This window comes from Asterias rubens, chromosome 15 (assembly GCF_902459465.1).
Source record: "Asterias rubens chromosome 15, eAstRub1.3, whole genome shotgun sequence".
NCBI classification, from domain to species: domain Eukaryota; kingdom Metazoa; phylum Echinodermata; class Asteroidea; order Forcipulatida; family Asteriidae; genus Asterias; species Asterias rubens.
The window spans coordinates 3,368,472-3,395,659 of NC_047076.1; the positions used below are offsets into that span (position 1 = coordinate 3,368,472).

Consider the following 27,188-nt stretch of genomic DNA (forward strand, 5'->3'; position numbering starts at 1 on the left):
CGCGTACTGGTTATGATGCTACAACGTATACGGGATGCGAGCTTCAACTATTAAAAACTTTTTTAGAAAAGCTTCTAATCGCGGTTTGTGGTGCTTAACCTCCCATGCCATCCCATGGACTCGGTGCGTTTGCTTAAAGGATTAATTTTATCATAATTCCCGTTTATCGCCTACTACTTCGCAGCAAGGTTGGGATTAAATGTCTTTTTTTAGCTACACTTAATATTATCTTCATTTGCTTAAAACCTTCCCCGAAACAATAAAATAATACTTTGATTATTATTTATCAGTAAACACCCACAGGCTTTCCGGTCAGATCGGGATGATTGTGGGTGCGTTCGTTTAGCTTCCCTGGGTCGACCCCTGTGTGTGGCATTTTTTTTCCCAGGACGAACGTGTGCGGATAATTACCCACGTTCGTCCTGGGAAAAAAAAAACGCCGCACACCGGGGTCGACCCAGGGAAGCTAAACGAACGCACCCTGTAAAACGTGCATGGCTTGTCACATGTGAAGACACATGCCAACACATGCCAACAGCAGTAGCCTTCCGTCAAGGCCCGTGTAGCCGCGAAGTGACTGGAACCGGAGACCACGCGGTTGTGGTCTCCGGTATCCTGTCACATGTGACAACGCGAACAACGGGTCTTGATTATCCTTCCGTCAAAGCGTAAAAGGCACTGGACACGTTTTTTAATAATTTTGTCAAAGACCAGGGCCCTGCTTACCGCCGAATTCTGTGCTTACGATCACGATTCCCCGCTTACGTGCAAGCGCCGAATTTCTGCGCTAGCCTTGTAAGCCTAGAATGCCTAGTGACGTTGAGTACGCACGCGCGGAAAGCCAAGATTCGCCGCTAACCCGTGAAACACGCTTGCCGTAAGCACAGAATTCCCAGCTTCCGTCATGCACCGATTCTGTGCTTACGGTAAGCAGAGCCATGAAATTGGGCCCTGTTTTTACTTGGTGTATCACAACAATAGGCCTATTACTCTTTGGAAATGTGAACTCAATTGGTCAACGAGTTGCAAGAGAACAAAGAAAGACAAAAAACTTAATTATGTTGAACAAAATGTGCATAAATTTTACTGAGTAAAGAAATTACCTTTTTCTTAAAAACTACAATTTTTCAGAGGGTCTCAAAATAATAACACCAAACAAAGTTCATTGTGTAGGAAAAAGCTATTTTATTGATCCAGTTGTGTATAATAAAATGCACAAAATTACAGCCCCAATAGGCTTTTGGCTACGGCTCCGACCGCCATTTGAATTCAGACTCGAACACGCACCGGCTCAAATTATCACACAGGGACATGAACTACAGAGCCCAGAGCCTGAATGAGAACAAACAGCAATCTCAAAAAGGCCGGTCATTAGATTGTATTGTTTTGTTTTTTAAAATCACGTGTCTATGACCAAGTCATTAGATGTGTTCATACAGGCTAAGCACAAACAAAAATCTTGCTTACCAAAAAACAGGTCACGAGTTAAAATAATAATGTAAACACTGACCGACTAGTTGCAGGTTCCCTGCCGAGTTGAAACCAGGGAGCAAATCTTCTCAGAAAACCAACTAGTTCAAGTAACTTAGGTTTGTGCCAATCAAATCCAAGAGAAATCGTACAAATAAATAATAAATATAATTCAAATCTTACTTTTGACGAAAAAGACAAACAAAAACAAGGAGTGTATACAACTCAATAAAACAAACATGGCCGCCAGATTTAATCCATTTTATGTCCAACGTTATTACCGCTGTTAATGTAAAAAGGACATGGCCCAATCTTAGATGCTAAGCACACTGAAAATTGCTTTGCAAATAAAGAAAAAAGAGGCTTTTAAAAGAAGCAGTTTACCGGCCAATATACTCTGTAAATTATGCTGTTTGCTTAAGCGGAGAAATTTGGTAAGCATGTCATATGAAATAATTGTGCTTACAGTATTTGGAATATCACCAATCAGAATTACGCAATAACAAGTTAAGTTTAAAAACATTATATGTCAAAGTTATGGCTAATCAAAAATATACAATAAAACAATCACATATCAACCTATTGTTATCAACTTTCCTCCACTTTTGAGTCCCCCCCCCCCTTGAAGTGTGACGTCAGATGTTCAGGCTACTATGAAACCGGTGTCGCATGCAATTATGTCCTCTATGCAATACTATCCGGAGGACCTTATTGCATATTCAATAATGTCTGCCGGACGGTTTTGCATATGCAATCCCGTCCACCCAGACGCTGCTGCATAGTGCAATTGTGTCCGCCCGGACACATTTGCATGTGCAGTTGTGTCCACCCCCGTGCAAAACCGTCCTTGCAATAAATTAAACCCCCTTGGTCGACGGAACACGTTCGCCGTTTTTTTTTTACAAGCTAAGTGCATGTCATGAACGACATGGGAAATGTTCGGCCGTTGGGTATTCGCTGCAATCATAAAATACGTGAATATTCATGCTGCAGGTTCAGTGCATGCACGCTCGCTTACGCGCGAACGTCATGTACATGTCCACCGGACGGTTTTTGCATATGCAAAAGTGTCCGGCGGACACAATTGCATCTGACACCGGCATCTGCAAAGGCCCCATAACAATCATATCATGATGGAGCAAAACTAGCGCAAAAAAAAAAAAAAAAAAACGGTATAATGTTCAATACATTGTGAACTGCAGTAAAGAAAATTCCACATGGGATAGCAACAATATACCATCCATATATTATAAATATGATTACGTATTACTGCTTGTTATTGTTAATTTCTATAATAATTGATAAATTTAGAAATGCCACACAGTGGTTTTGCATATAAAAATCTCAAATCTAAGCGGTTCTTTTTTTTTTTTATCTTAGACAAAATGTCTTGAATATTGATAACAAAACCTTTTTAAATATTTATAAGTCTGCAACTAAATACAGTGGGTTGGCTTTGAGTGGATAGCACTGTATCCTTCTGGTTTGTCGACAGTATCGGACAAGATGACCACTACAAAAAATTTCGAAAATGTTCAGTTTTTAGCCTCGTCATACGAAGCAAGTTTGACTGGCAACTCGCAGGCAACCAACTGCAGTGCATGCTACAGGACCACTTTGGAAGCACAGGAGTCCTTCTTCAAACATTTTCTTACGATCCCCAAGAAAAATATGTGAACATTGAAATGTGAATGGCTTCCCTTCATGGAGACTGCCTGGAACTGGTTGCCTGTTAAAAGCCTTCCTGGTCCCAATTTCATAGAGCTGCTTTAGCAAAAAAAAAAAAATTGCTAAACAGTTTCCTGCTTAGCAGAAATGAGCAGGATGCCAGTCACAATCTGTACATGTGACATTGTACCTTGACTGGTAACCTTCTTCTAGTAAGCATAATTTTGTTGTGCTTAGCTACTTTTTGTGCTTAACACTTTCCTGCTTAACAGAAATGAGCAGGATGCCAGTTACAATCTCTATGTGACCATGTGACATTGTACCTGGACTTGTTACCTTATTCTGGTAAGCATAATTTTGTTGCGCTTAGCTACCTTTTGTGCTTAAGCAGCTCTATGAAGTTGGGCCAAGGCCCTTAGACATTGATCAACTTGCGACCTGCACCATTTCATACTCGCCTTAATATTATGACTCAAGTCTAAGGCAGGATTCGAACCAGAAAGACAGGGAAATACAACTAACTGGGTCTGATTTTTCTAAAGCTTAGTTCTGACAAAAAAAACTTAACAGTTTACTCCCAAGTCCTTGGTTTTTTTTTAAACATTTACTTCAACATGCACTGAATAAAATTAAAATACTATATAACGGTACAAATTATCAGACACTTTAAAATATTATATTTACAGTGTTAATTATTGTCTTTCCTTAGCGCAGGTCTGCAATTACACGGAGGCCATGGCTTCTATTGCCCCTAATCTTGTCCTTGTTGCCCCTTCATAAGTTTCCCATAGGCCTTAAACAATTTCCAATGGGATTGCCCTTGACAAAATTAAAATGGCCTTGCCTCTCCAAAGATGAAATTCCAGACTGACTAAAAGAAAAAACAAAACATTGGTTTTTGTTCAGATTTATAAATTGGACACAATTAGTACCTTATTAATACATTTATATATGAATAACAGGTAACCAAATCAAATAAAGAATATTGTCCATTTAGTTTTTATGAATAAAGAATACATTCAAACGAGACAAAGAAATTAACTATCGCCTTTTCAATAATGCAGTAAGAACGCTAATTCCTGAATAAATATAAAACAAGTTTTGCAATTTTTTGTACAAGAGCAACATCAAACTTTGAAAAGCATATTCTGGCAAATCGAAACAAACAACAAGTTTTGTCAAAGATGTATGAAAAATGCCTATAAAAAAAGACTTCTGAAGACACCTTTTACTTACACACAAGTCTTTCTTTTCACAATGAAAACAAAATGTTAGGCATGCTGAGTAAGAAATTTCGTATAAATGTTTCCATTGTTTTGATCTATCAACAAAATAGTTTCAATCACAACAGATATCAAATAATTACCCATGGGACATTGGGACGAGGTACAACAATTAGTTGTTCATAGAAAATTACTTGTTCTTAGTTGATCTTGTAGAAATTATTTTTTTTTAACAAAATAATACATGCAGATCTAGCTAACTAACAAACAAACATGTTAAAAGTGAACTGTTTTTCTTCCAGAAATGTACCATAGTCCAGTCATTTTTTATATTTATGAGAATTACAGTATGAGACATATTCAAAAATTAAACAAGCAAATCTGGGGCCGATTTCACAAAGATCTAAGATTGAACGTAACTGCAAATCAATCGTAGTTGCTACGAAAATGGTGATGTCACAATACAAATTACTATGGTGATACTGAAAAATTGTCTTGCGATGAATTTTATTGCTCGGTCAAATCGGCCCCAGATCATACAGAAAAGGACTGCGATCTGCCAAAGATAACAGAGTTCTGATCATCCCCCATCTGGTGACTGGGGTTTCTTTGCTGCAGGGCCTACTACGTGGAACCGATTACCCTACAATACACGCCATTCATCTTCATTAGCCTTCAGAAAAGCTCTCAAAACCTATTTATATGACTCCTGATCTTGTTGTATGTTTATCTTGTTTGTTTTTTTTTCTTCTTTTTGTGTAAAGCACTTTGATACATTTTTTTTTTGTAAGAGCGCTTTATAAATTGCCTTTGTAGTAAAGTATAGTATACATTTCCTTACCAGTGGTTTGATGTCTAAGGTGTGGCATCTGAGGAAAATGTTAGAAACTCGTTGCCTGAAACTGGTTGCCCTGTAAATTGCCTTGTGTAACATAGCCTTAATGTTTCAGTAGACGAGTATTTTTTTCAAGGTTTACAAAATTTGAAGAAAAAAATTACTTCTGAAAAAAAATGCAAAAATGGTGAGGAAGTGGGGGAGTAAGAAGGTCTGGTTAAAAACACATCCAATTAACAGTTTAAGCTGTAAGAATTGTGGCCTAATGAAGCCCTGGTATCGCCTGACTGTGGACAGGGTTAATAAAAGGGTTACATTAATATTACACTTCTGGATATCTATATGCTAACTGTACACCTTCTTTGATACTGCAAATATTATGCATGCTGTGTTTCATGTTGGAGCAAAAGAAATTGGGTCTGGGTACAATATCAACGAAAAGTAGGAAACCGTTTTAAAAGACGCTGCCGTACCTAGTGTGCAATCTGTGGCTGGCCGTTGATGTATTTTGACGTGATCATGCCGTTTTCTTCGTTGATGACTGTTTCTTGGCCGTTTTCTCTGATCCTGAAGAGGAGAGGTCAAATTATTTTATGTGAGTTACATGTGAGACGTTCTCGTTTGTGCCCTTAATGTCTTCTTCCCTACCTGCTTATAGCTGAAACCGCAAATGAACATTTGGTATTAGCACCAGACTAAAGACTGTGCAGGTCTCAAGTTCATTTGAAAGTCTTGTAATGGTTGCAGTTTGCAATTTTGTTTCTGTTACATGTTAAAGGCAGTGGACACTATTGGTAATTACTCAAAATAATTATTAGCATAAAACCTTACTTGGTAATGAGTAATGGGGGAGCTCTTGATAGTATAGAACATTGCGATAAACAGCTCCCTCTGAAATAATGTAGTATTCGAGAAGGAAGTAATTTTCCACGAGTTTGATTTCGAGACATCAGAATTCGATTTTGAGGTCTCGAAATCAAGCATCGGAAAGCACACAACTTCGTGTGACACGGGTGTTTTTTCTTTCATTATGATCTCGCAATTTCGACGACCAATTGAGCTCAAATTTTCACAGGTTTGTTATGTTATGTCTTTTACAATTACCAATAGTGTCCAGTGTCTTTAAAGAAATACATATGGGAACCAAAGGCGCACCAAAATGTGAATAGTCTACAAAACGGACATGCCTAATTTTCCTGACAATGACTGTAGACATGATAGAGCAGACTAATGAAAATGTTGAGACCATTAACCACTCACTCAGCAGCAGTGATGTAAATCACGATCCACCAAAGCAGTAGACCCTAACAAGGTTACAGAAAAAGAAACACAACACATCCTCTTCGACTATAACTTGCAGTACTGCTATGCCAAGTGTCCATAAGCCTTTTTGAGGTATGGCGGACGTGATATGCGCGTCACATGCGGCGACTGATGCCACACTCACCATGAACGTTGGTGGTCAATAGGTTACGTGTAAACGCTGCGTCGCCTAAAAAAAAGCGCACTTCATTGAACAACACACGTTCTATTTCTATGGTCAATCCACACAAATTTACCCAAACCTTATACATGTAGTGTTGTAGCATTGCGTCCGCCATATCTCAAAAAGGCTTATGGAAGATGGTGGGGGGATAAACTAAACTTACTTTGTCGTTTTTATCCTCTTGCCGTTGACCATTTTTGTTGATGTTGAGACACTTCGCATGTTGGACGGACCGCCTCCAAAAGATGACGAAGATGAAAATGACGTAACCCTGTGGTGAATAAGATGGCAAGTAGATTCACTTTAATAACAAGCTCTTTGTGTTATGTCTTATCGAACTAGCAGCTGTGTGAAAATTGTACCCAGGTCTCGGCAGCTTTACACTTCTACTTCTACAGTACTTGGATACTCGGTAGGGTCCATAAGACGTACGTAAAGCCGAGGGACTACTTGTCCATGAGCGGGGCAGGGGTGCATTTGTACAAAAAGGGCACGTAAAAAAAAACTCATCACTGCTTATGTGTGCAGCCGCCACTCCCCTAAATACCTGCATCTTCCCCAAGGTCCAAATCTTCATATAAATATCACTCAGATTTCCATGGCTGATGAAATTGTTATACATGTTAACATAACAATTAGAACAAGTTTTTGTGCAGTGATAAAACACCAGACTCTCTGAAGTGCAGGAGGTGCATTTTAAAAAGCTACTCTAAAAATCTGATGGCACAGACAATTGTTAAGGCCCTGGGCCCAAGTTCATAGAGCTGCTGAAGCTTACAGTAATTCTGCTTACCAGAAAAAGGGTTAGCTAAAATACCACAGTTATCTGGACTGGCATCGTGTATAGTCTCCTGACGATGACTAGAGCAAGCTATAGTCAAAACATTGAGATCAACCCAAGAACTGACTCCGCGGTAGTACAGTTAATTACGATCCTATAAACAAGTAGTAGTCCCAGCCTATTTCTATACCATCCGCCCAGGTAATAGTTAATAATAAGCAGGACAGTTATTTTCAGAACTGAGAAGTCTCCCGAACACCCGAATATTCTACTCCGCGGTAGTAGAATTAAGCAAGACAGTTCTCTAAAGAACAAACTCTACCTGGCAAGTACATGTACATGTAGATACACACATGGTGTTACCGCAAACCAAATATATATTGATACCTCACCATGTAATGCCTCAAATCATATATCCTGTATATTGTTAGGTTGAACGAATAGACATTGACTAGATTAGGATATGAACCTTCGACCTTTGGATTAGCATGCCGGCTCTACCAACTCAGCTATCTACATGTACATGTACGTAGCCCTATCTTGGTGTCTCCAAAATATCTTTGTTCGAAGGTGCCAGACAGATGCCATTTAACCTCATACTGTTTGTTCTTGCTGAGCAGGAAAACACTGTAAAGCATTTCTGCCTGCTTAAGCAGCTCTATGAAAATGGGCCTTAATAAGAGGCTAATACACACCTGTGGAAAGAGTACAATTGACAATTAATTAGGTACATGTACGGACCCAAAGCAGGATTCAAACCCAAGACCACCAAGTTGAAGGCAAGTTAAGCCCATTACAACAAGGGCCCAATTTCATAGAGCTGCTAAGCACAACAATTTGCTTAGCATGAAATTTCTTCCTTGATAAAAACAGGATTACCAACCAAATTTCCACATGATTTTTAGGATAAGCAAACAAGAGCTGAATACCGGTAACAAGCAATATAGAACAAACTGAAATTTGGTTGGTAATACTGTTTTATCAAGGAAGAAAATTTCATGCTAAGCAAATTTTTGTGCTTAGCAGCACTATGAAATTGGCCCCGGATCATTCCCGATCCTTAAAGGCAGTCGACACTATTGGTAATTACATGTACTTGGCATAAATCCTTTCTTGGTTAGGAGTAATGGGGAGAGGTTGATAGTACGTATAAAACATTGGGAGAAACGGCTCCCTCTGAAGTAATGTAGTTTTCAAAAAAGAAGTAATTTTCCACGAATTTGATTTAGAGACCTCAGACTTAGAACTTGAGGCCTCACTATCAACCATCTGAAATCACACAACTTCGTGTGACAAGGGTGTTTTTTCTTTCATTATTATCTCGCAACTTCGACGAACGATTGAGCTCAAATTTTCACAGGTTTGTTATTTTATGCATAGACTAGTCTTTGACAATTACCAACAGTGTCCAGTGTCTTTAAGGCACACGACACCTTTGGTATTTGTCAAAGACCAGTGTTCTCACTTGGTATATCCCAACATACTCATACAATAACAACCTGTGAAAATTTGCGCTCAATTGGTCATCGAAATTTGCACGAGACTAATGAAAGAAAAAACACCCATGTGGCTTTACTTTATGCGCTTCAAGATGCATAATAAAACGCTTCAGGCCAGAAGTCTTTTATTATTTGAGAGTGAGAAATAACCTCTTTCTAAAAAACTACATACTTCAAAGTGTCTCACAATGATTTATACTATCAACAAGATCAACAGCTCCCATTGCTCGTTACCAAGTACATGTAATTTGTTATGCCAACAATTATTTTGAGTAAACCAATAGTTTCCAGTGCCTTTAATGCCTTCAAAATATTCAAATTCATGAAAAAAACTTTTGTTTCATCAGAAAGTTTTGGAATAATTTCAAATATCCTTCTTACCCTGATGATGCACCAAAACTACCGAAATCGCTGAAACCATCGTCAAAACTGGAGGTGAAGAAGTTACTGTGGGTACAAGCAGGGTGTGGGTGTTTGGTTATTGCATGCAGACACGGACAAGTCTAATTCTCATCATGCCTCACACAGAAACAAGAGGTCAACAGGTCAAGGGTCAAAGGGTCAAGGGTCAAGGGTCAAAAGGTCAAGGGTCAAAATGTTGGGGAGGGGTAGAGAAAGGTGGCATGTACAACATTGACATCATTCATTGTAAATCTTTAAAAAATTAAAAACTTGGTTACGACCGTCTATAATCAAGCACGTAGGAGACTGAAAAGCATTGGGCAGGCCCATATCCAATCAATTCGCAGCCCATGCGATAATAAGATTAAAAGCCGAGTTTTATCTGCAGTGTTTTGTGTGTTTTTTCATGCGTGACCTCGGTTTGAATACTTAATTAGTCCAAAGGGCTTCTGAAATTCAGTCTTTTTCGGCCTTTTCTGAAAAGTATTGACAGAAATTATGTAGCAGTAAATTGAAATGTCATTTTGTTCACCATTTTTTTCAAACAAAACGACAGATATGCTCTTTGTTTCAATTTACTGGTACATTATTTTATTTGAGACTTTTCAGAAAATGCCGAAAATGAGAGAATTCCAGAAGCCCTTTTGACTAAATAAATATTCATACAGAGGTCAAGCACGAAAACCGATGAATAATTTGTAGATAATAAAATGAAAGGAATTTCAGTGTGGTGCGGATTGACTGTATCAGAAGTGGTCAATACCTCCCATAGTGCTGCACACTGTAAATGCTTTTTCTCTGCGGTAAAGTCTGGTTTATAATTCCTGCGAATATAAATTTTGACATTGCACATTTGCAACGAATTTCACAGTTGACCCGTGTTCAACTCCTTCGAAACATTTGCTGGGAAAACAACCATGTGACTTCAAATGTTTATGGAAAGCAAGGTTAGGCTTTCCAGTAAAATAAAACAAAAGATAAAGAGCCACAAAGTTATGAGCGAAGCTGTGAAGTGTGCATGTGGTTAATAATGAAGATTGTTAAAAATGTTAATTCACTAATTTGTGAACATGCGTTGAGTGTTAGCCTGGGTTAGTGAACTGAAACACATATGTACATGTACATGTAAGCCCTTTCAAATGTGTACGTACAGTTCCCAACTGATAGTTTTGGTAAAACTGCTGGCTAGCGTGCTACACTCTCTTTGAATCAATAATAATAATAACAGACCGTTTTTATATTACACGCCCAAGGGGTGTCTCAAAGCGCTTCTGACATTATTACCCCTGGTCACTGGGCCTTAAATCATTCCTTAAACCATCCCAGCTCCCTGGGGAGTATACAGCATGAGCGCAATACATGCGCTACTTGGCGTAAACAATCACAATAACCATCTCTGCCCTCACAGGTACCCATTTACCCCTGGGTGGAGAGAAGCAAATATAGTTAAGTGTCTTGCTCAGGGACACAAGTGTCACGACCGGGATTCGAACCCGCACTCTGCTGAACAGAAGCATCAACGCTCGAGCATGAGCGCAATATATGCGCTACTCGGCTAAAACAATCACAATAACCATCTCTGCCCTCACAGGTACCCATTTACCCCTGGGTGGAGAGAAGCAATTATAGTGAAGTGTCTTGCTCAGGGACACAAGTGTCACGACTGGGATTCGAACCCGCACTCTGCTGAACAGAAGCATCAACGCTCGAGTTCGGTGCTCTTATCCACTCGGCCACGACACCCCTGAAGGCAACGTATGGCAAAGTGTCTGTGGCAAAATTGAATCAAGTATTAAGGTAGAGTACTGTTCCGAAAGCTGGCAAAGCTGCAGCTACTGATGTAATTACTATAATGTTGGTTAAACTGCAGCTACCAAAGCACCTACTCTCCTTGCATCAATATAAGGTAGAGTATTTCCTAAAGCTGGCAAAGCTGCATTTTACTAAAACTTTGAATCAAGGCAAGGTATGGCAATCCTAACGCTGGTTAAGCTACAGCAGGGAGGATGGCTACAGCGACTAATGTACTTGATCTCCTTGCATCAATGAATGTAAGGTACAGTACATGTATCAGTAATATTGGCAAAGCTGCTACTGTTGTGCATACCCTCTTTGAACAAAGATAAGGTATGACATTTCTAATGCTTGCAAAGCTGCAGCTCCCAATGTGTTCATTCTCTGTGAGTCAAGATAAAGTAGAGTATGTTGGCAATGCCGATGCTACTGTCGAGCGTTCGGACTTTGAATCAAGACACAAATTTTTGGTAATTTTGGCAAAAGGGTTTTCATTTTCCTCAAGAAAACGATTCGAAGCCGGATCGTGTTGTAGTAATTTTGGTCAATAGTTAGTTCAAAATGCATTGCAAACCGGGATCTGGTTCAACATGAAAACTATTGTAGTTATTCTAACACTAAGGGTGTACTCTATCCGCCATAAGGACGAAGGGTTAAGATTTGGGATGTGCCTCCAACTTAATAATGAACAGTCTGCTTTTCCATGGAGTTCTTTGATACAGTGCACACTTTGTGCCTGCCAACCTTTGACCCCACTTTGACCCAGTCTTGGTGCAAGACGTCCTAGGCATTATTTCTTTGCTACCTTTCGATTATGTACATTGTAACATCAACACACATACACTGTACAGTGCGCTACAGCGGTTCATCGTTAGCGGGCGATGTCCACAGCACTACAAATGCAACATGGCCATGAAAATGAGTTCAATGATGTGTATAGAGCGCCCTCTAATGGTGAAGCGTGACAGAGCCAAATATATGACCATCGATGGCCCGCTATTAGTGAAGCGTGACAGAGCTGTATCTATGACTAATCAGTCAGGTCAACAAAAAAAAAATGCTAAGAACGTCTTGCACCAAGACTGCTCATGACCCCGAATTGTAGTTTTATGAATCCCATTTATCAATACACAGGCAAGGTGTCTGGGTTGCCAGTCTTACCCGCGGGGCTGAAAGAAACTCCAAGGATCGCCGAACGGGTTGAAGAAACTCGTCGTGGCGAGAGGACTGAAGAAGGTGAAAGGAGTGAATGGGGACGGAGGAAAATACAGAGAAACAGGTGGAAAGGACAAAGTAGAAATATAATCCGAACGAGGGATACCTCAGTGCAACCCCATCTTTAGTTTACCTTGAAGACATACATTTTTGTAACATGTACACTTTAAATAGATGTTATTTTTGCATCAGGGATAACACTTTTTACTCTTACACTGGTGTTTTACTGTACACTTATTACTTTGCCCAATTCTGTGAACAAAATCAAAAAGCAAACAACTCGGAGGGGACTCTGGTGGGATTTTGAATCCCATCCAAGTGATTGGCATTTGGATTTTGTTCACAGAACTCGCGAAAGTACTGACTACACTGTGCTTATAAAACACATTGATGTGAGGGTTAAAAGAGAGGTACACGTTTGGTATTTACTCAAAACAAATATTAACTTAAAAACTGACTTAGTAACAAGAATTGGGGAGCTGTTGATAGTATAAAACATTGTGGGAAATGACTCCCTCTGAAGTAACTTATTATTTCGAGGAAGAGGTAATTTCTCACTAAAATAATAAAAGACTTTTAGCTAGAAGTCTTTTATTCTTATCTGAAAGCACACAAATTCGTCCAACACTGGTGTTTTTTCTTTTATAATTTCCTCGCAACTTTGATGACCAATTGAGCCTAAATTTTCACAGGTTTGTTATTTTATGGTTATGATTGGATACACCAAGTGAGAAGACTGGTCTTTTACAATTACCAAACGTGTACCTTCCCTTTAAAACAAATTTCATGAATACATGACCGTACACAAACTATTGTTCAGTGCAGATTTTGTGTCATTAGGGTTGAATAGAACACTCCAAATTTTACACTGATTTTCAAATCTGAGCCTCAAATAGTTGACAGGGAAAGGTGAATCGAGACACCATCTTTAAAAATGATGAAATGGGTCGATGCAGAACTAACTCATGTTTATGAATGTCAACCTTCAGCCAGTCGTGTTCATAGATGAAACCAAATGATTCATGTTAAAAATGGACTTTGATTAGGAGTGAAAAACCACATACATGTTACTGTTAAAAATCTGCGGAGCTATGAAATTCTGGGTCATTTTTAGCATGTGAATAAGCTACAACTTGTTAAAAGCGGGGCTCCAGGTAAAACAATCAGTTCAGGACTCTATCTTTTGGAAAATGAGTGGATCACAAAACTGAATCAGGCATGCAACTGCCCGTTGAAAAAAAAAAAAGGAAAATTTTCAAAGTCACAACGCACGTGCGGAGCGAGGCAGCCGAAACGCGGCAGCCGAATCGCCACGGGACATGATACCCACAATGGTACCCTAGAAAATGTTCAGGTTTATTATGCTCTTAGGAGAATTGTTAGCATGTACTAGGCTTATTTTACATGATTGTAGTTGTACACTGTTGTTGCCAGGCATATATAGGCTAAATAAAACAAAACAAACTTTTTAAAAAACTTTTTAAAAACAAGGGTTTTTTTATGTTTTTTTTTTTTTTTTTCACGTAAAAAAAAAAGAAAGAAAAAACGCGGAAGAGTTGCCATCTGAATTTAACCTTGGAGCACCTCCTAATTTTGCAAAAAGTTTATCTGAGACTAAAAAACAAAGCAAAGCTACATGTACATGTTAAGCTTTTTTCATTTTTCAGTTTGAAGTTAAGATTTTCTCCCTGCATTAAAGATGAAAATAAGTACAAGGTTGAAAGAGTTATTGAATTTGAATGAATGGAAAATGAAGTTGGTGTGACAAATCATGAAAAATGAAAGTGAATTAGCAACCCAAAAATTGCTTATAATCACAAGTTATCGCAACTCTTTTAATAAATGGTGTTTGAAGCTTTGCATGGTGTGGTGAATAAGAGTAACTTTGAATATGTGTTAAATCTCTTTTGAGGGAGTGTTGGCTCTGAAAAGAGCCGGTTTGGTCTTGACGTTTCGAAGAGTATACTCTCCTGAAGACGAGCAGAGTATACTGTTCGAAACGTCGAGACCAAATCAGCTCTTTTTAGAGCCAACACTCCCTCAAAAGAGATTTTACACATGGTTGTACCCGCAAGTTTACTATATTTATAGTTACTCTTACTCTCTTAATACATGTAAAGCTCTGCTGTATAGGTGCTGGTACTGTTTCCATTGCTAACAATACAAAATGATTGTGCACATTTTTTTTCTTAAAACATTTACCAACAAACGTCCCCAAAACTCCTTTTCACCAAGTGGTAGAGTAGTTTCTAATCCTAGAAGCAAAACAGCAAGACAAACGTGTTTGCTTTATTAATGGCAGAATATTTTGCCTGACCGAAAATCAAAGAAAACTTGATTTGCTGCTCATGAGTTCTACGCGAAAAGAACTTTGCGCCGCTGCGATTAAAAAAAAGGGAAGAGATGTTATGTACCCGAAGGACACTGTTGATCAAAGTCAACTAAAAAAATATCCTCCGACGAAACTTACCCATGGCCTGGAAAACCAGATCTTCCAAACGAATCCTGAAAGAGTGTCCCATGGCCCCGTGCTTGCGGATGACCCATTCTTGAATCTGTGGCAACAAAATTTGCATAAATAAATAAAAAATTAATTCATCCTAAAAACTCGAATACAACTTTGCCCAAACTTGTTTTAAATGAAAATGGCAGAATGTGTAATTTTTTCAGGAATCGTTGTCTTTAAAGGAACTGGACACCTTTGGTAATTGTCAAAGACCAGTATTCTCACGTGGTGTATACCAACATATGCACAAAGTAACAAATCAGTGAAAATGTTGACTCAACTGGTCATTGAAGTTGCAAGAAAGGCTTCAGGCCTGAAGTCTTTTAAGATTTCGAGTGAGAAATTACCTCTTGCTTCAAAAATTTGTGCTTCACTCAAATTTCGGTAAACTTACCTTCAAAGAAAGCTGCGAACGGGTCACTGGTCCCGAAGAACTCTTTGAATATGTCGTCTGGATTTCTGAACGTGAAGTGGAGGTTGCCGCCAAAGTCTCCAAAGCTAAAACCATAATCGTTTTGAGCCGATCCACCTACTGGTAGAATAAGGAGATTCTCAAAGTCAGACTTTGTTAGAAATCTTTCTCATAACCCTGTGAATTTATTGAACACCTCAATTTTTATAATTTGTCATGCAGGCCTCGAATTAATCTACGGTACCCACAGCAATTGTGGTGCCTTTGCTTTGGCTGTAGTACCCTTTGCAAATTTCTAATACAAATTAACAATTTCCTCAAAGAAGATCTTCTTGGCTTGAGTGACTTAGATAGTTCAGTTGGTAGAGCGACGGCCAGTTAATCTGGTTGTTGCAGGTTCAAGTCCACTTTGGTCAATTTGTTCAAGCAAAAATAATTTTACATTTTGTTACAAACCTTTGAAAGGAAATAGGCAACGCTTAATTTACAAATTTGGGAAATAAGCAGTGATTGAAAAAAAGAGAAAGTGGTGTTTGGGGCAACAAACAATAGTTTCACTTACCTCCTCGTTTCAGACCATCAATGCCATATCTGTCGTAAATATCCCGCTTCGATTCTATGGGGGAAAAAAATTACCCAAGAAGAAGGGGAAAATTATTACAAATTTGTCCAACAACACTGGGACCTGTAGGCACAACCACTCGACCACAGAGCATGTAACACAAAGAAGAACCCATCCCCCCCCCCCCAAACCATGCTGTAAATGAAAACACAGTAAGGTGACACTCTCGTAATGGGGTGTCGCAATGGGGCGGTGGAGTCAAGTTCTGTTATTTACAGAATGTGGGTTCCAATTCTGGCCTGGTCAGTTGTGACATTTGTGTCCTTGAGCAAAGCACTTTATCATAATTGCTTGGCATAAATGGGTACCGATAAGAGCTGGGGAGCAACCTGCAATTGACTGCAACCTGTCCAGGGAAAATAGAAATATTCTCAATCATTTAATGCCAAGAGAAGCAATATTTAAGTTGAGCGTCTTGCTGAAGGACACATGATTCCATGATTCAAACCCACACTCCGATCACTTCAAGGCAGTGGACACTAATGGTAATTACTCAAACTAATTAAAAGCATAAAACCTTACTTGGTAACGAGTAATGGGGAGCTGTTGATAGTATAAAACACTGTGAGAAACGGCTCCCTCTGAATTAACACAGTTTTTTAAGATAAAAGTAATTTTCCACGAATTTAATTTCGAGACCTCAGAATTAAATTTTGAGGTCTTGAAATCAAGCTTCTGAAAGCACGCAACTTTGTGTGACAAGGTTTTTTTCTTCTTTCATAATTATTATCTCGCAACTTCGACAACCAATTGAACTCAAATTTTCACAGGTTTGTTATTTTATGCATATGTTGAGATACACAAAGTGAGAAGATTGGTCTTTGACAATTACCGATAGTGTCCAGTGTCTTTAACCACCAGAACTTGAATTTGATGGGTAAACCGCTCCGCCATGACACCCTACTATATTTCAACATAAAGTATTGTCTTACTGTCTGAGAGCACTTCATACGCCTCAGACACCTCCTTAAACCTCCTCTCCGCATCGTCTTTGTTGTTAGGGTTCTTGTCCGGATGCCATTTTAAAGCTTTCTTTCTGTATCTGTAGATATTCAAAGGAAAAATCGACACTTTCAGTTAATAATTCTTGGCTCACATTTTGTTGTTTATATAAACTTGAAAAAGGTGATCAAAATTGGGAAACGTCAAACAATAGGGGTCTCTACATGTAGGTGTTTTTATTGTCCACACTTGTGCCACCCTGATGTATGTACACAGCCCTTGCAGTAGAATGGTTTCAAGAGGTTGGTCAACTCGCTGAAAGATGTCACCAACACAAAAATGTGATGCGAGTCATAAATTAATAGATCCTTTCATACCCCGCATACCTTGCCAGAATCAAAGGGTATCCCCCAAATGTTCCAAAACTTTAACACACTTTTCTCTGGTACAGGAAGTACATGTACATCCCTCTCACCCCCCCCCCCCCCCCTGGGGTGGGAACACCATGCCCTATACTGAGCACAAAATGTTATTCACGAGAGCATGATTGGTCTGTTGGTATTACACAATGGAAATTTTTGGTATGCAAGTTTGCACAAAATAAGGCTAAAAGCCACTCTAGGTAAAGGGCTACAAGGAAGAAAACATAGAAATGCAGAAACTCAGTGGAGCTGAAGGTAGGAATTGATATTCCTCTCAAAAGATGGCAGATCATGTAGGATGAAGGGAAACATGCACTCAGGCAAGGAGTTCCAAAGAGATGGGAGGGAAAAAGCTACTGGAGTAGCTCTTCGTTCTACATCTTGGCACAGCCACAGTATAAGGATAAAGTGCTACGTCCATCCATGGTCCATCTTATGATGAGCTGGGCCCAACTTCATAGCGCTGCTAAGCGGCCGGTTTTGTGCTTACTGTGCAATTTCTATTTCATAGCGCTGCTAGCCGCAAGCACACGAAAAGGCATGCTAACCTTCCAGTGCTTACCGCTCGAAAATAAATGCTGTCACAATGTAAATCCACGGTAAACACGCAATATGGCGGACTAATTTTTCTGCTAACCTGTGAAATACGCTAAGGCTTAAGCAAATTTTTCTGCTACAGTAAGCACGCAAATTTGCTTACCGTTAAGCAGCGCTATGAAATTGGGCCATGGCAGTAGTGATTGGTAGTGTGACATCACACTTAGCAGTTCAAACTAATTCCCACTTCAAGGATCAATCTGAAGCTCTCTGCGAAAAACTGGCCCTGGGGACAAGTTTACAAAGAGCCAAGATTGATCTTAAACTGCAAATCATTCATGCTATATAAAGTGTGATGTCACAACACAATAAAGAACACTTAGTGGAGCGCCGGTATCCGCCTAAAGAAGGCGCTCATATCACTACGGTGATACTGTCAACTCATCTTTGGGAATTAGTGCTTAGTGAAATAGAGCCCTGGTCTAGACTCTGGCTCTGGCTTAAGGTTTTGCCAACCATTTTGAATCCGTTTCCCATGCCAAGAGTACATTGCTCCTTGAAAAGTAGCCAAAGCCAGCAGCCGAGACCAACGATTTGGTTCAACAGCACCAGCCGCAGTGGCTGGTTGAAATATTCAAAACACATTGTAACACAAACAAACCGTACAGCCGTACAAATATACACACACACATAGCGCATAGACATTTTACTAGTACTGGTACACTCTTCCGCATTACTAGGCATATCCCAGCACTGTGCATTACACACAGTGCATGTTCACTCCATATAAATGCAATAACTCAATTGCTTATGTATACCTTGCACAAATATGAATGTATAAAACTTCAAAAGAAGGCAGCTGGCATATGTTATTATTATGTACGTACATGTATGAACACTTAGTCCACATATACAGCACATTCTGAAATCTAAATCATACTTGTTCAGCTGTGGACAGCAAACAGAATAATTAAGTTGATTTCTTCTAAAGGTGCCACGAGACGGAATAATTGAGTCAAGACTATATTTAAAACATGCTACATATCTGGTTGATTTCAGTGAAAAGGACGAGCTATATTTCCCATAATTGTGAAACGGCCTGAAGAGCGAGCGTACCTAAGTGCTGTTTCTAAAAAAAAGAGTTTTTCATGACTTTTTTTGTTTTTGTTTTTGTAGGAAATTTTTACTGAACTTGTTTTGGTAACACTCATTAGTCAGGCTGGTCAAGACCACATATATTTTTTCTCTGAAATACATCGCAAACGCCAACTACCACAAACTGGCCCATTGAAGGGACACATTGCCTTGGATCGGGCGAGTTGGTCTAGATGAAAAATATTTGAAACCGTTTGTTATGAAATGCACTGGTTAGATAGATAATTTAAAAGACACAAACATGCATCGACATTGCACGGTTTTCCATTTACGTCGCCAGCTAACATGGTCGGCCGTTTAATGGAGTAAAAATGTTGACTCCACTAAATGGCCGACCGTGTTTGTTCACAACGTAAAAGGATAACCATGCAATTTCGAGGCATGTTGGTGTGTATCATTGTATTCTATTAAATTATCTAATATATAACCAATGCGTTTTCGGAAGAAAAAAAAAGGGTTTCAAATGAATTTCAAAGACCAACTTGACCGATCCAAGGCAACGTGTTCCTTTAACATATTATTGTCTGTGAATTAATTCCAGACGAAAAGTGAGCATTACATCCAACTTCCCTGGACAACCATGCTGGATGCACTCCATGCACTATTCCGCCCTATTCTTTACTTACGCTTTTTTTATTTCGTCCACCGAGGAGCCTTTGGGAACGCCAAGGACGCCGTAGTAATCCACCATTTTGTCTGTCTCTCTGTGCCAGAAGAAGCACTTCCGAGCTTTCTATAAATATAGGGTTGCTCAGTCACCTAATGCAGAGGGAAAAACAAATCATCATGGTCAGATTGAAAGTTTTGCAGACTACATGACATGTATTCGAAAGAGAACGTTGCAAATGGCCGCAGAAGCGCAGGCCTGTACATGTATGTGTCATTTTTTAAGGCACTTTCTCCGTGGTAAAGGGAACCCTACGAGGAAATTGTATTTTTCTACTGGAGAATTTCAAGGACACCAAGGCGATTACCATGGGGCACAGAGGCAATCACCTTCGTTGCCTCCGAGACATCAGGCCTGGGAGTATAAAACCACAATTAGTACTTTAGCGTATATAAAAATAAGTTGTCAGGGCTCGAATTTAGTTTTAATCTCAAGACCGTATTGAATAACCCCTTTGTTGCTATGAAAGTAGCCATCATGTATGGCAAACTGTTTGCAGCGTCTCTAAACAGATGCCATTTTGTAGGGCAGATATTTGAGTAGTGTTGTCGTTTTCAATACGGTCTATAGGCCAGTATATTTTAAGCCGGAAAAGTGTGGTCAATATTGTGGGGGTTTTCAATTTGGAGAATTAATAAGGGAATAAATGTGTGGTGAAGAGGTTTCCAACTAGTGGTTTAATCCCAACGAGGCGTGGTTTAATCCCAACGAGGCCTGGTTTTGGTTCTTGATAATTTTACCAAGACAAAGTCGAGGTAAATTATCAAGAAGCAGGCCTCGGTGGGTTTAAACCACTAGTTGAAAACCGATTCAACACACTTTGATTCCCATTCATAAATACCTTTTCGGTCAAAAACATCATCACTTTTTGGTCAAAAAGTTAAATAAATGCAAAAGCTATAATCGTAAACGATTTCTTTCAACACAACACCCCTCCAGCTATGAAATGGTAAAGACCTCCGCCGCCCTCGGGTAAACAACTCCTTATAAGGGAATGCTGTGCGCGTCGCGCGTATCGCGTGATGTAGCACAACTGTTTCAGTCGTTGCTCTCAACCAATAGGAATGAAGAAACTGTCTTATAAGAACAGGTGCAAGCTCGCGTGTCACGCCCATGTTACAACACTTTTTACTGGTCATAAACAAAGGTTTATACACACCCACGTGACGCGCTCTCCACCAATAGGAATAGCGAAACTGTCTTAGGTATTTATGAATGAAGAACAATAGTCTTATATTCAACTGTACAGTATGTCTTGATGCTTAAACTTTGATTTTGGATCTGATGAAAACCCTGCAAAGTTTCTGCTTCTATTTCACATTCAAACCGAGGTGTGTTATAAAACATTGGACTGGCATATTTTGGTCTCTAGTGTGCTACAAGTCTATCCTCCCTCGTGCCTGTGACAGGGACCTATTTCCCTCGGCCTTCGGCCACAGGAAAAGGTCCCTTTTTTTTGGTCACTCACAGGCACGAGGGAGGATAGACTTGTTTGTAGCACTAGAGACCGAAATATTATATGCCAGTCAATATGTGTGTAATAAGACTAAAAGTATTCTAATGTACACATAACGTGATTTTTTGTTCTCGTTTTGATTTTGGTCTTGTAATAGTAATAATTTTCATTCATACATGTATATAGGCCTACCCCAGACAGTTTTGCTAATCCTATCGGTGGAGAGCGTGTCACATGGGGGTGTTTAAACGATTGATAATGACCAGCTTGAGCTGTTTATAACAGGTTGATTTCGGATACCATTGTGCAGGTTAGCCCACAACCTCATTTCCAAGGGTGATCCACCTTGACCACTGTGCCATTTTAGCCTGTGAATACGAGGATGCACAAATAAATATCTGAAAACTGTCTTATAAAAGTGCACCACATGTAAAGAGCTCAAGGACGTCGGAAAACAGATAAGTTTTTACAGAGTTTCCTACTTTATTAAGTCTTTCTACGAAAATGGCATATGAATGGGAATAAAAGAGTAGTGACTCCATCTTAATCGGCCGTTTAAAACCTTGCAGGTTTGAGCCTTTATCGCATGGCCATGACCCACGACCATGCCGCGGTTCGGGCCTTTATCGCCATGGGCACGACCGTGCAAGGTTTTAAACGGCCGATTAAGAACTTGCGCTACCCTTTTATTCCCTTATTTAAAATGCTCAGCTCTGCTGTTCGTCTTGGAGGGATGCCCTAGGCCCCAAATGGATGATGGCGCAGCGAGTCACATCAGAAGAGGGGAATGTTTAATAATGCAGTCCACATTAGTGGAGTCTTGAAGGAAGATTTGAACAACAAAGCTAGTGATGGAGAAAGTTTGATTAGGTAAGTCATTCCATAATGAAGGGGCAGCTGAAGTTAACAATATTTCACCTCATTATGTTTTGCCCCAGGGTTTCCTTTTACTCTGGTCCAGTAAACACTGGAGCATGCATCTCTTTCACTTAAAATTGTAGAAAGATTATTACAATTAGTATTTTATTTTATTTTATAGTATATTTAGACATACACAATGATTACTAGTTGGACAGGGGCTGTCAAGGCTGGAAATGTACAAGACCTTGTAATAAATTTCTGTTAGAATTTTTAAACTAAGCATAATATCAACCAGTAAAAAGGCTACAACCTGACGTACAAGATACATGTACGTCGTCTGTTAAAAAAATGTTCTAGGAATTTCAAGCCCTGGCACTGTACAAATCCTGTTCCTGTTTTTTAAATAGATTTTCTTTGACTCATAACAAAGTTATTTTGAAATACACCATCAGAAGCCTGTACTGTAATGACATGTGTACGTACACGTACGTCATACTAAACCTTGTATGCACCATGCTTTTACGTACCGGCCTAAAAGGATAACCACTGCATGTACTTTTAACCTTCAGGAGAGAGTTTTTACCGCTATCCGCTATCCGTATCACAAAAGAACATCACTTCGGACAAAGTGGAGGAATTCCATTGTTTGCGTACAATACTCAATGGTCTATATTATTTGCAATGAGCATTGTGTAATCGGCTACGGTTGCTGTGTGTACTGCTGTGTTTACAGCACAGTTGACACTTTGCTGCTAAAAGTCAAGAAAATGTCAGTGGTGTGTTTACAATCTGATATTATTCTAACCAGAGAGTTTCGCCAGCATGAATTTCCTAACAATCTAGTTTCAACAGTTTCAGAAAAGGTTGCATATTTAATAATAATAAAAATAGATTAAAGCCATTGGACCCTTTCGGTAAACAGTATTGTCCAAGGCCCACACTTCGTGTACCACAACTTCTATATCAAATAACAAACCTGCGAAAATTTAGGCTCAATCGGTCATCGGAGTCGGGAAAAAATAACGGGAAAACCCACCCTTGTTTCCGCGCGTTTCGCCGTGTCATGACATGTGTTCAAAATAAATCCGTAATTCTCGTTAACGAGAATTGATATTGTTTTGCATTTCATGGAATAATATTTCAAGAGAAGACTTTCACCAAGCTACCTTCTGTAAAACCCTGTAAGTTATTTGTAAATCTGTGAACTTTTTGGTTTTTTTCTGAACCGAAAAGGTCCAATGGCTTTAAACCAAAGCAGCATATATTTGCTGTCTTGTGGTCTTTTATTTTCTAATCCTAAAGAGTACGTAGCTTCTTATATTTTTACTGTGTGATATTCGTGCAAGTACAAAAATGTAACTTTTGTACATTAAAAACATTATTTACCTTACATTATCTTTGAACATTTGCTGTTTTAAAGGGTCTATGTAACTTTTAAAGGACAAAAAAACACAATGTCCACAGATTTACACTAAACTAACACAGTTTGAAGATAATGATAGTAGAAAGCTTCCCTGAAAATATTATGTGCTGAGGTGCTGCAGTTTTTGGGAAATGAGTATAACAATGTCATGAAAATAATTTTCGTCTCATGAGACGAAAATTATTTTAATCATTTACAAACGTATTTTCACGACATTGGTTTACTCATTTCTCAAAAACTACAGCACCTCAGTAAGTAAAATTTGAAGGGAAGCTTTCCACTATCATTATCTTCAAACCCTGTAAGTTTAATGTAAATCTATGGACATTTTGAAAAGGTACCCAAATCCTTTAAGAGAATTTGTATGAAATTGCAGTCTTTTTTTTAAGTCTTTGCTTAGGCTATAGGCCTAGTGCAGTGTATTTTTATTCAATGTTAAAACATAGTATTTTTTAACTAAAGTTCACAGTTGATTACAAAGTGTAAGCCAAGACCCTTTGGAACGGTGCTATGTTGAATAATTAATAATATACAAAAAAAGGCACAGTGTAGCAGTGTGTATGAACCAATTGCAAACAGCTTACCATCCCAAATGACCGACCAGTGGTATTAGGCGATGCAGATTGCAGAACAAAGTGTTTTTGGTCTCACATTTCGACCAGTGCTAAGGAGAGTCTTTATCAAAAGGCTGCAATCACGACAGCCTTTGAGAAAGACTAATTATTTTGAGGTCAAAATGTAAAGCCCTAATCAGCCTTTGTGAACTTTACATTTTTTAACAGCTGCATAAATATTAAGTGCAGGCTCAAATGTTTACAATGCTGGACCACAGGCTCGAGGCCTTGAGTTTTAGTGGTCAGGCCAGTAAATTATGACCAGGGCCTAATTTCATAGAGCTGCTTAGCACAAAAATTTGCTTAGCATGAAATTTCTTCCTTCATAACTACAGGATTACCAATCAAATTTCCACATGATTTTCAGGAATTAGCAAACAACAGCTGACTGCCAGTAAAAAGCAAGATGCAACAAATTAAAATTTGGTTGGTAATCCTGTTTTTATCAAGGAAGAAATTTTGTGCTAAGCAAATTTTTGTGCTTACACTAAGCTTTATGAAATTGGGCCAGAAGTCTTGTTAATGTGTTCAACTGACCTACTGTGAAATGCCTGGAATCCATACATGTGTATGTAGAAAAAAATGAGGTTCAAATAAATGTTGAGCTTGAGTCAGGACTAACATTAAATGGGCCTACAGGTTTTAATTTCATTTAGTAATGAAGCAGGCCTGTATGCTTCAATTTTGAAAGGGCAAAGGCACCAAGGCATTTTCTCCTTGGTAAAGGGCACCCCATGAATGAGGAAATTGTAAATTTCTACTGGAGCATTTCAAGGGCACCAGGGCAATGACCAGGGGGGCGTGGCGGCAATCGCCTTTGTTACCACCATGAAGAATCAGGCCTGATGGAGTACACTAACAAAGACAGCTCAGATAAATCTTCTCAACAGTTCTGAGTGCTTTTGTTGTTCAAATACATGTAGGAACAGTTAAATGATTGAAAACAGTAGAATTTAACCAAAGATAAACACCAGTGTAAAAAAGGCATTCTGAGGACATTTACTCCCAAATTTGAGTCCAGAATGCCTCAGTTTTGAAAAATCCTGGGGATGAGAACCCTGAAGCAATTTATCAGGAAATATTTCCGAGGGCAGGTGACTGGTGCAGCTTGCAAAATCTGAATATATTGAGCATTTGTTAGATCATTTCAAATTGTTCAATCTAAAAAGTAAACAAATCATCAATAGATGGATTACACTAAAGGCTAAAGCATCATCAACTGCCATATTTGATGATTAACAATGCAAAAGTGCATACATGTATATTGCGGATGTTGACGCTTCGTGCAATCCATCTACATGTAAAACGATACAAACATGGCACAAATTGTTAACAGTACGTCATCATCACTGTGCAGAAACCTCCTCTTATCTGGACTATACTCACACCATGAAGGTTTTGCTACCTCCATGCTAGAATAGAAGGTGCAGAGTTGACGACAAAACTCAAGGCAAAAATAGATCAGTACATGTATGTACAAGTAAAAACTAAAAGCAGTTATTTATTTTAGCATTTTGTATGGGGGCTCTTGTTGAAGACATCCTGAGTTGTAGTTTGCGATAACGTAACCCTCCTCCTGGCGGTCGTTGGAGCTGAGGGTTACGTTATCGCAACTACCAGAGTTGGTGACTCAGTCGTTGATTAAGACTGGGAGAACAAATGGAACAGATGCTACTATGGGGGATTCGACCCAACCATGGAGGATGACCCAACTGTCGTCTTTTCACTAATTTTTGGTATCACCAAAAATGGTATTTCATAATATTATTATTAATAGTAGAGAAAAAGTTGTGTATGGCGACACCACTTTTTCATTCAATATGAAATAATATAATCTAATTTACCTCAATGAGATATCCCTTTCTGTAAAAATGAGTGAAAAGGTGGTGGCACCACGGAAAATTACCCATATTTTAGATTGGTCTTGAAAAGGCTTGATATTGTCATTGGTAAAAATGTTGAAATTAGGTACTCCTAACAAAGTTGAGCACTCAAATCAAACCAGCAAACAAAATGTAATGAAGAATATTCCGAGAATAATCGACGATAATCTACCATCAATCCTGAGTCAAATGCAAGCCGAGTTCGCAAAGGAAACATGACCCTAGACCGCAGAGGCCACCGATGAACACAGCAAGACCAGTTTCCAGAGACCGAGGATTGCGTGGAATGCGAGTGCATACTGCATACCGTGCTCTGCTCGGGTGCCCTGGGCCTGCCTTCCCCGGCCCAATAAAACACCAACAGAACCCACAGCACAGACAAGCTCTCCGAGAGATATGAGCGCAAAGGAAATAATTTGTTAGAGAAAAAAAACATGCTTTTCATACCTTTTTAAGCTGTGCTTTCGATGGTGGGTTGATCACGGGTTAATATCGCAGGTGTGCCGTCTTCTCTTTCGATTTGTGATTGCGAAAAGTCAGTTTAAAATGTGTTTATAAGGGGAAACTGCCAACGGGACTTCACAAAAATACACAAATAGAAATTTCGCGATTTCTGTTTTTGTTTTGTGCGTGTGTTTTGTATGTACAACACACAGCATGCATGGAACGTGCATAAACCGGCTAGGCTCGTAGCAATGTGAACGTTCCACTTTTTATAGGGGTGTTGGTGAACTACATAATTCGAGTTATCTTGAATATATTTTCTGAAGAAACTCTTACACAATAAAATATAATAAACTGATCTTTTTAATACTTATTATTGTTACTTGCTGCATAATAACTGTTAAATATTGTAAACATTGAATATTGAGTTGATTGTGAAGAAGTGTCATGACCTATTTTTGAATGCAACTCTCCAAGTGGCAAGAATAATATTGCCCATCTCCGAATAGTATCCCCATTACGAATAGCCAGCTGGTAGGATGTGGGGGGGGGGGGGGGCTTACCGCATCTCTTTAAATGTGGCCTATGGTTAACCTTCTTTGTAACAAATACAATTAATTATCAATTTTGGGGTAAACAAAAACTTTGAACATTCGACATCCGGGTTCACCAGACCCCCCCCCCCCCCGAGTATACTCTGATCGTGTAGGCTGTGGCGGCTTGGAGTCCACAGATTTATACTCATTTTTGTTCTCTGTGGTTTTATGAAACATTATCGTGGATCATGTAAAAATTTGATTCGATTAAAACAAATTAAATAATAAGAAATTAGTAAGTTGAGTCAATGCCCAATTTGTTCCCAAAAGTTGAA

At 39.1% G+C, this 27,188-nt stretch overlaps 1 protein-coding gene across 3 annotated transcripts; it reads right to left on the bottom strand.

Moving 5' to 3' along the window:
- Nucleotides 1–3,352: 3,352 nt before the first annotated feature.
- On the bottom strand, nucleotides 3,353–26,483 carry LOC117300054 (dnaJ homolog subfamily B member 6-like). Of its 3 annotated transcripts, none has more exons than XM_033783727.1 (10): nucleotides 26,321–26,483; nucleotides 19,596–19,728; nucleotides 16,846–16,955; nucleotides 15,854–15,907; nucleotides 15,274–15,408; nucleotides 14,844–14,928; nucleotides 12,320–12,385; nucleotides 9,344–9,409; nucleotides 6,846–6,953; nucleotides 3,353–5,763 (listed from the first exon to the last, which is right to left on the bottom strand). In XM_033783727.1, exons 2-10 carry the CDS (start codon nucleotides 19,658–19,660, stop codon nucleotides 5,670–5,672), a joined length of 783 nt encoding a protein of 260 aa, XP_033639618.1. In that variant the 5' UTR covers nucleotides 19,661–19,728; nucleotides 26,321–26,483; the 3' UTR covers nucleotides 3,353–5,669. The 3 variants fall into 3 exon arrangements, with proteins under 3 accessions (XP_033639618.1, XP_033639617.1, XP_033639619.1); XM_033783726.1 differs by having other exon boundaries at nucleotides 15,274–15,411; XM_033783728.1 differs by lacking the exon at nucleotides 12,320–12,385 and having other exon boundaries at nucleotides 15,274–15,411.
- Nucleotides 26,484–27,188: the final 705 nt, after the last annotated feature.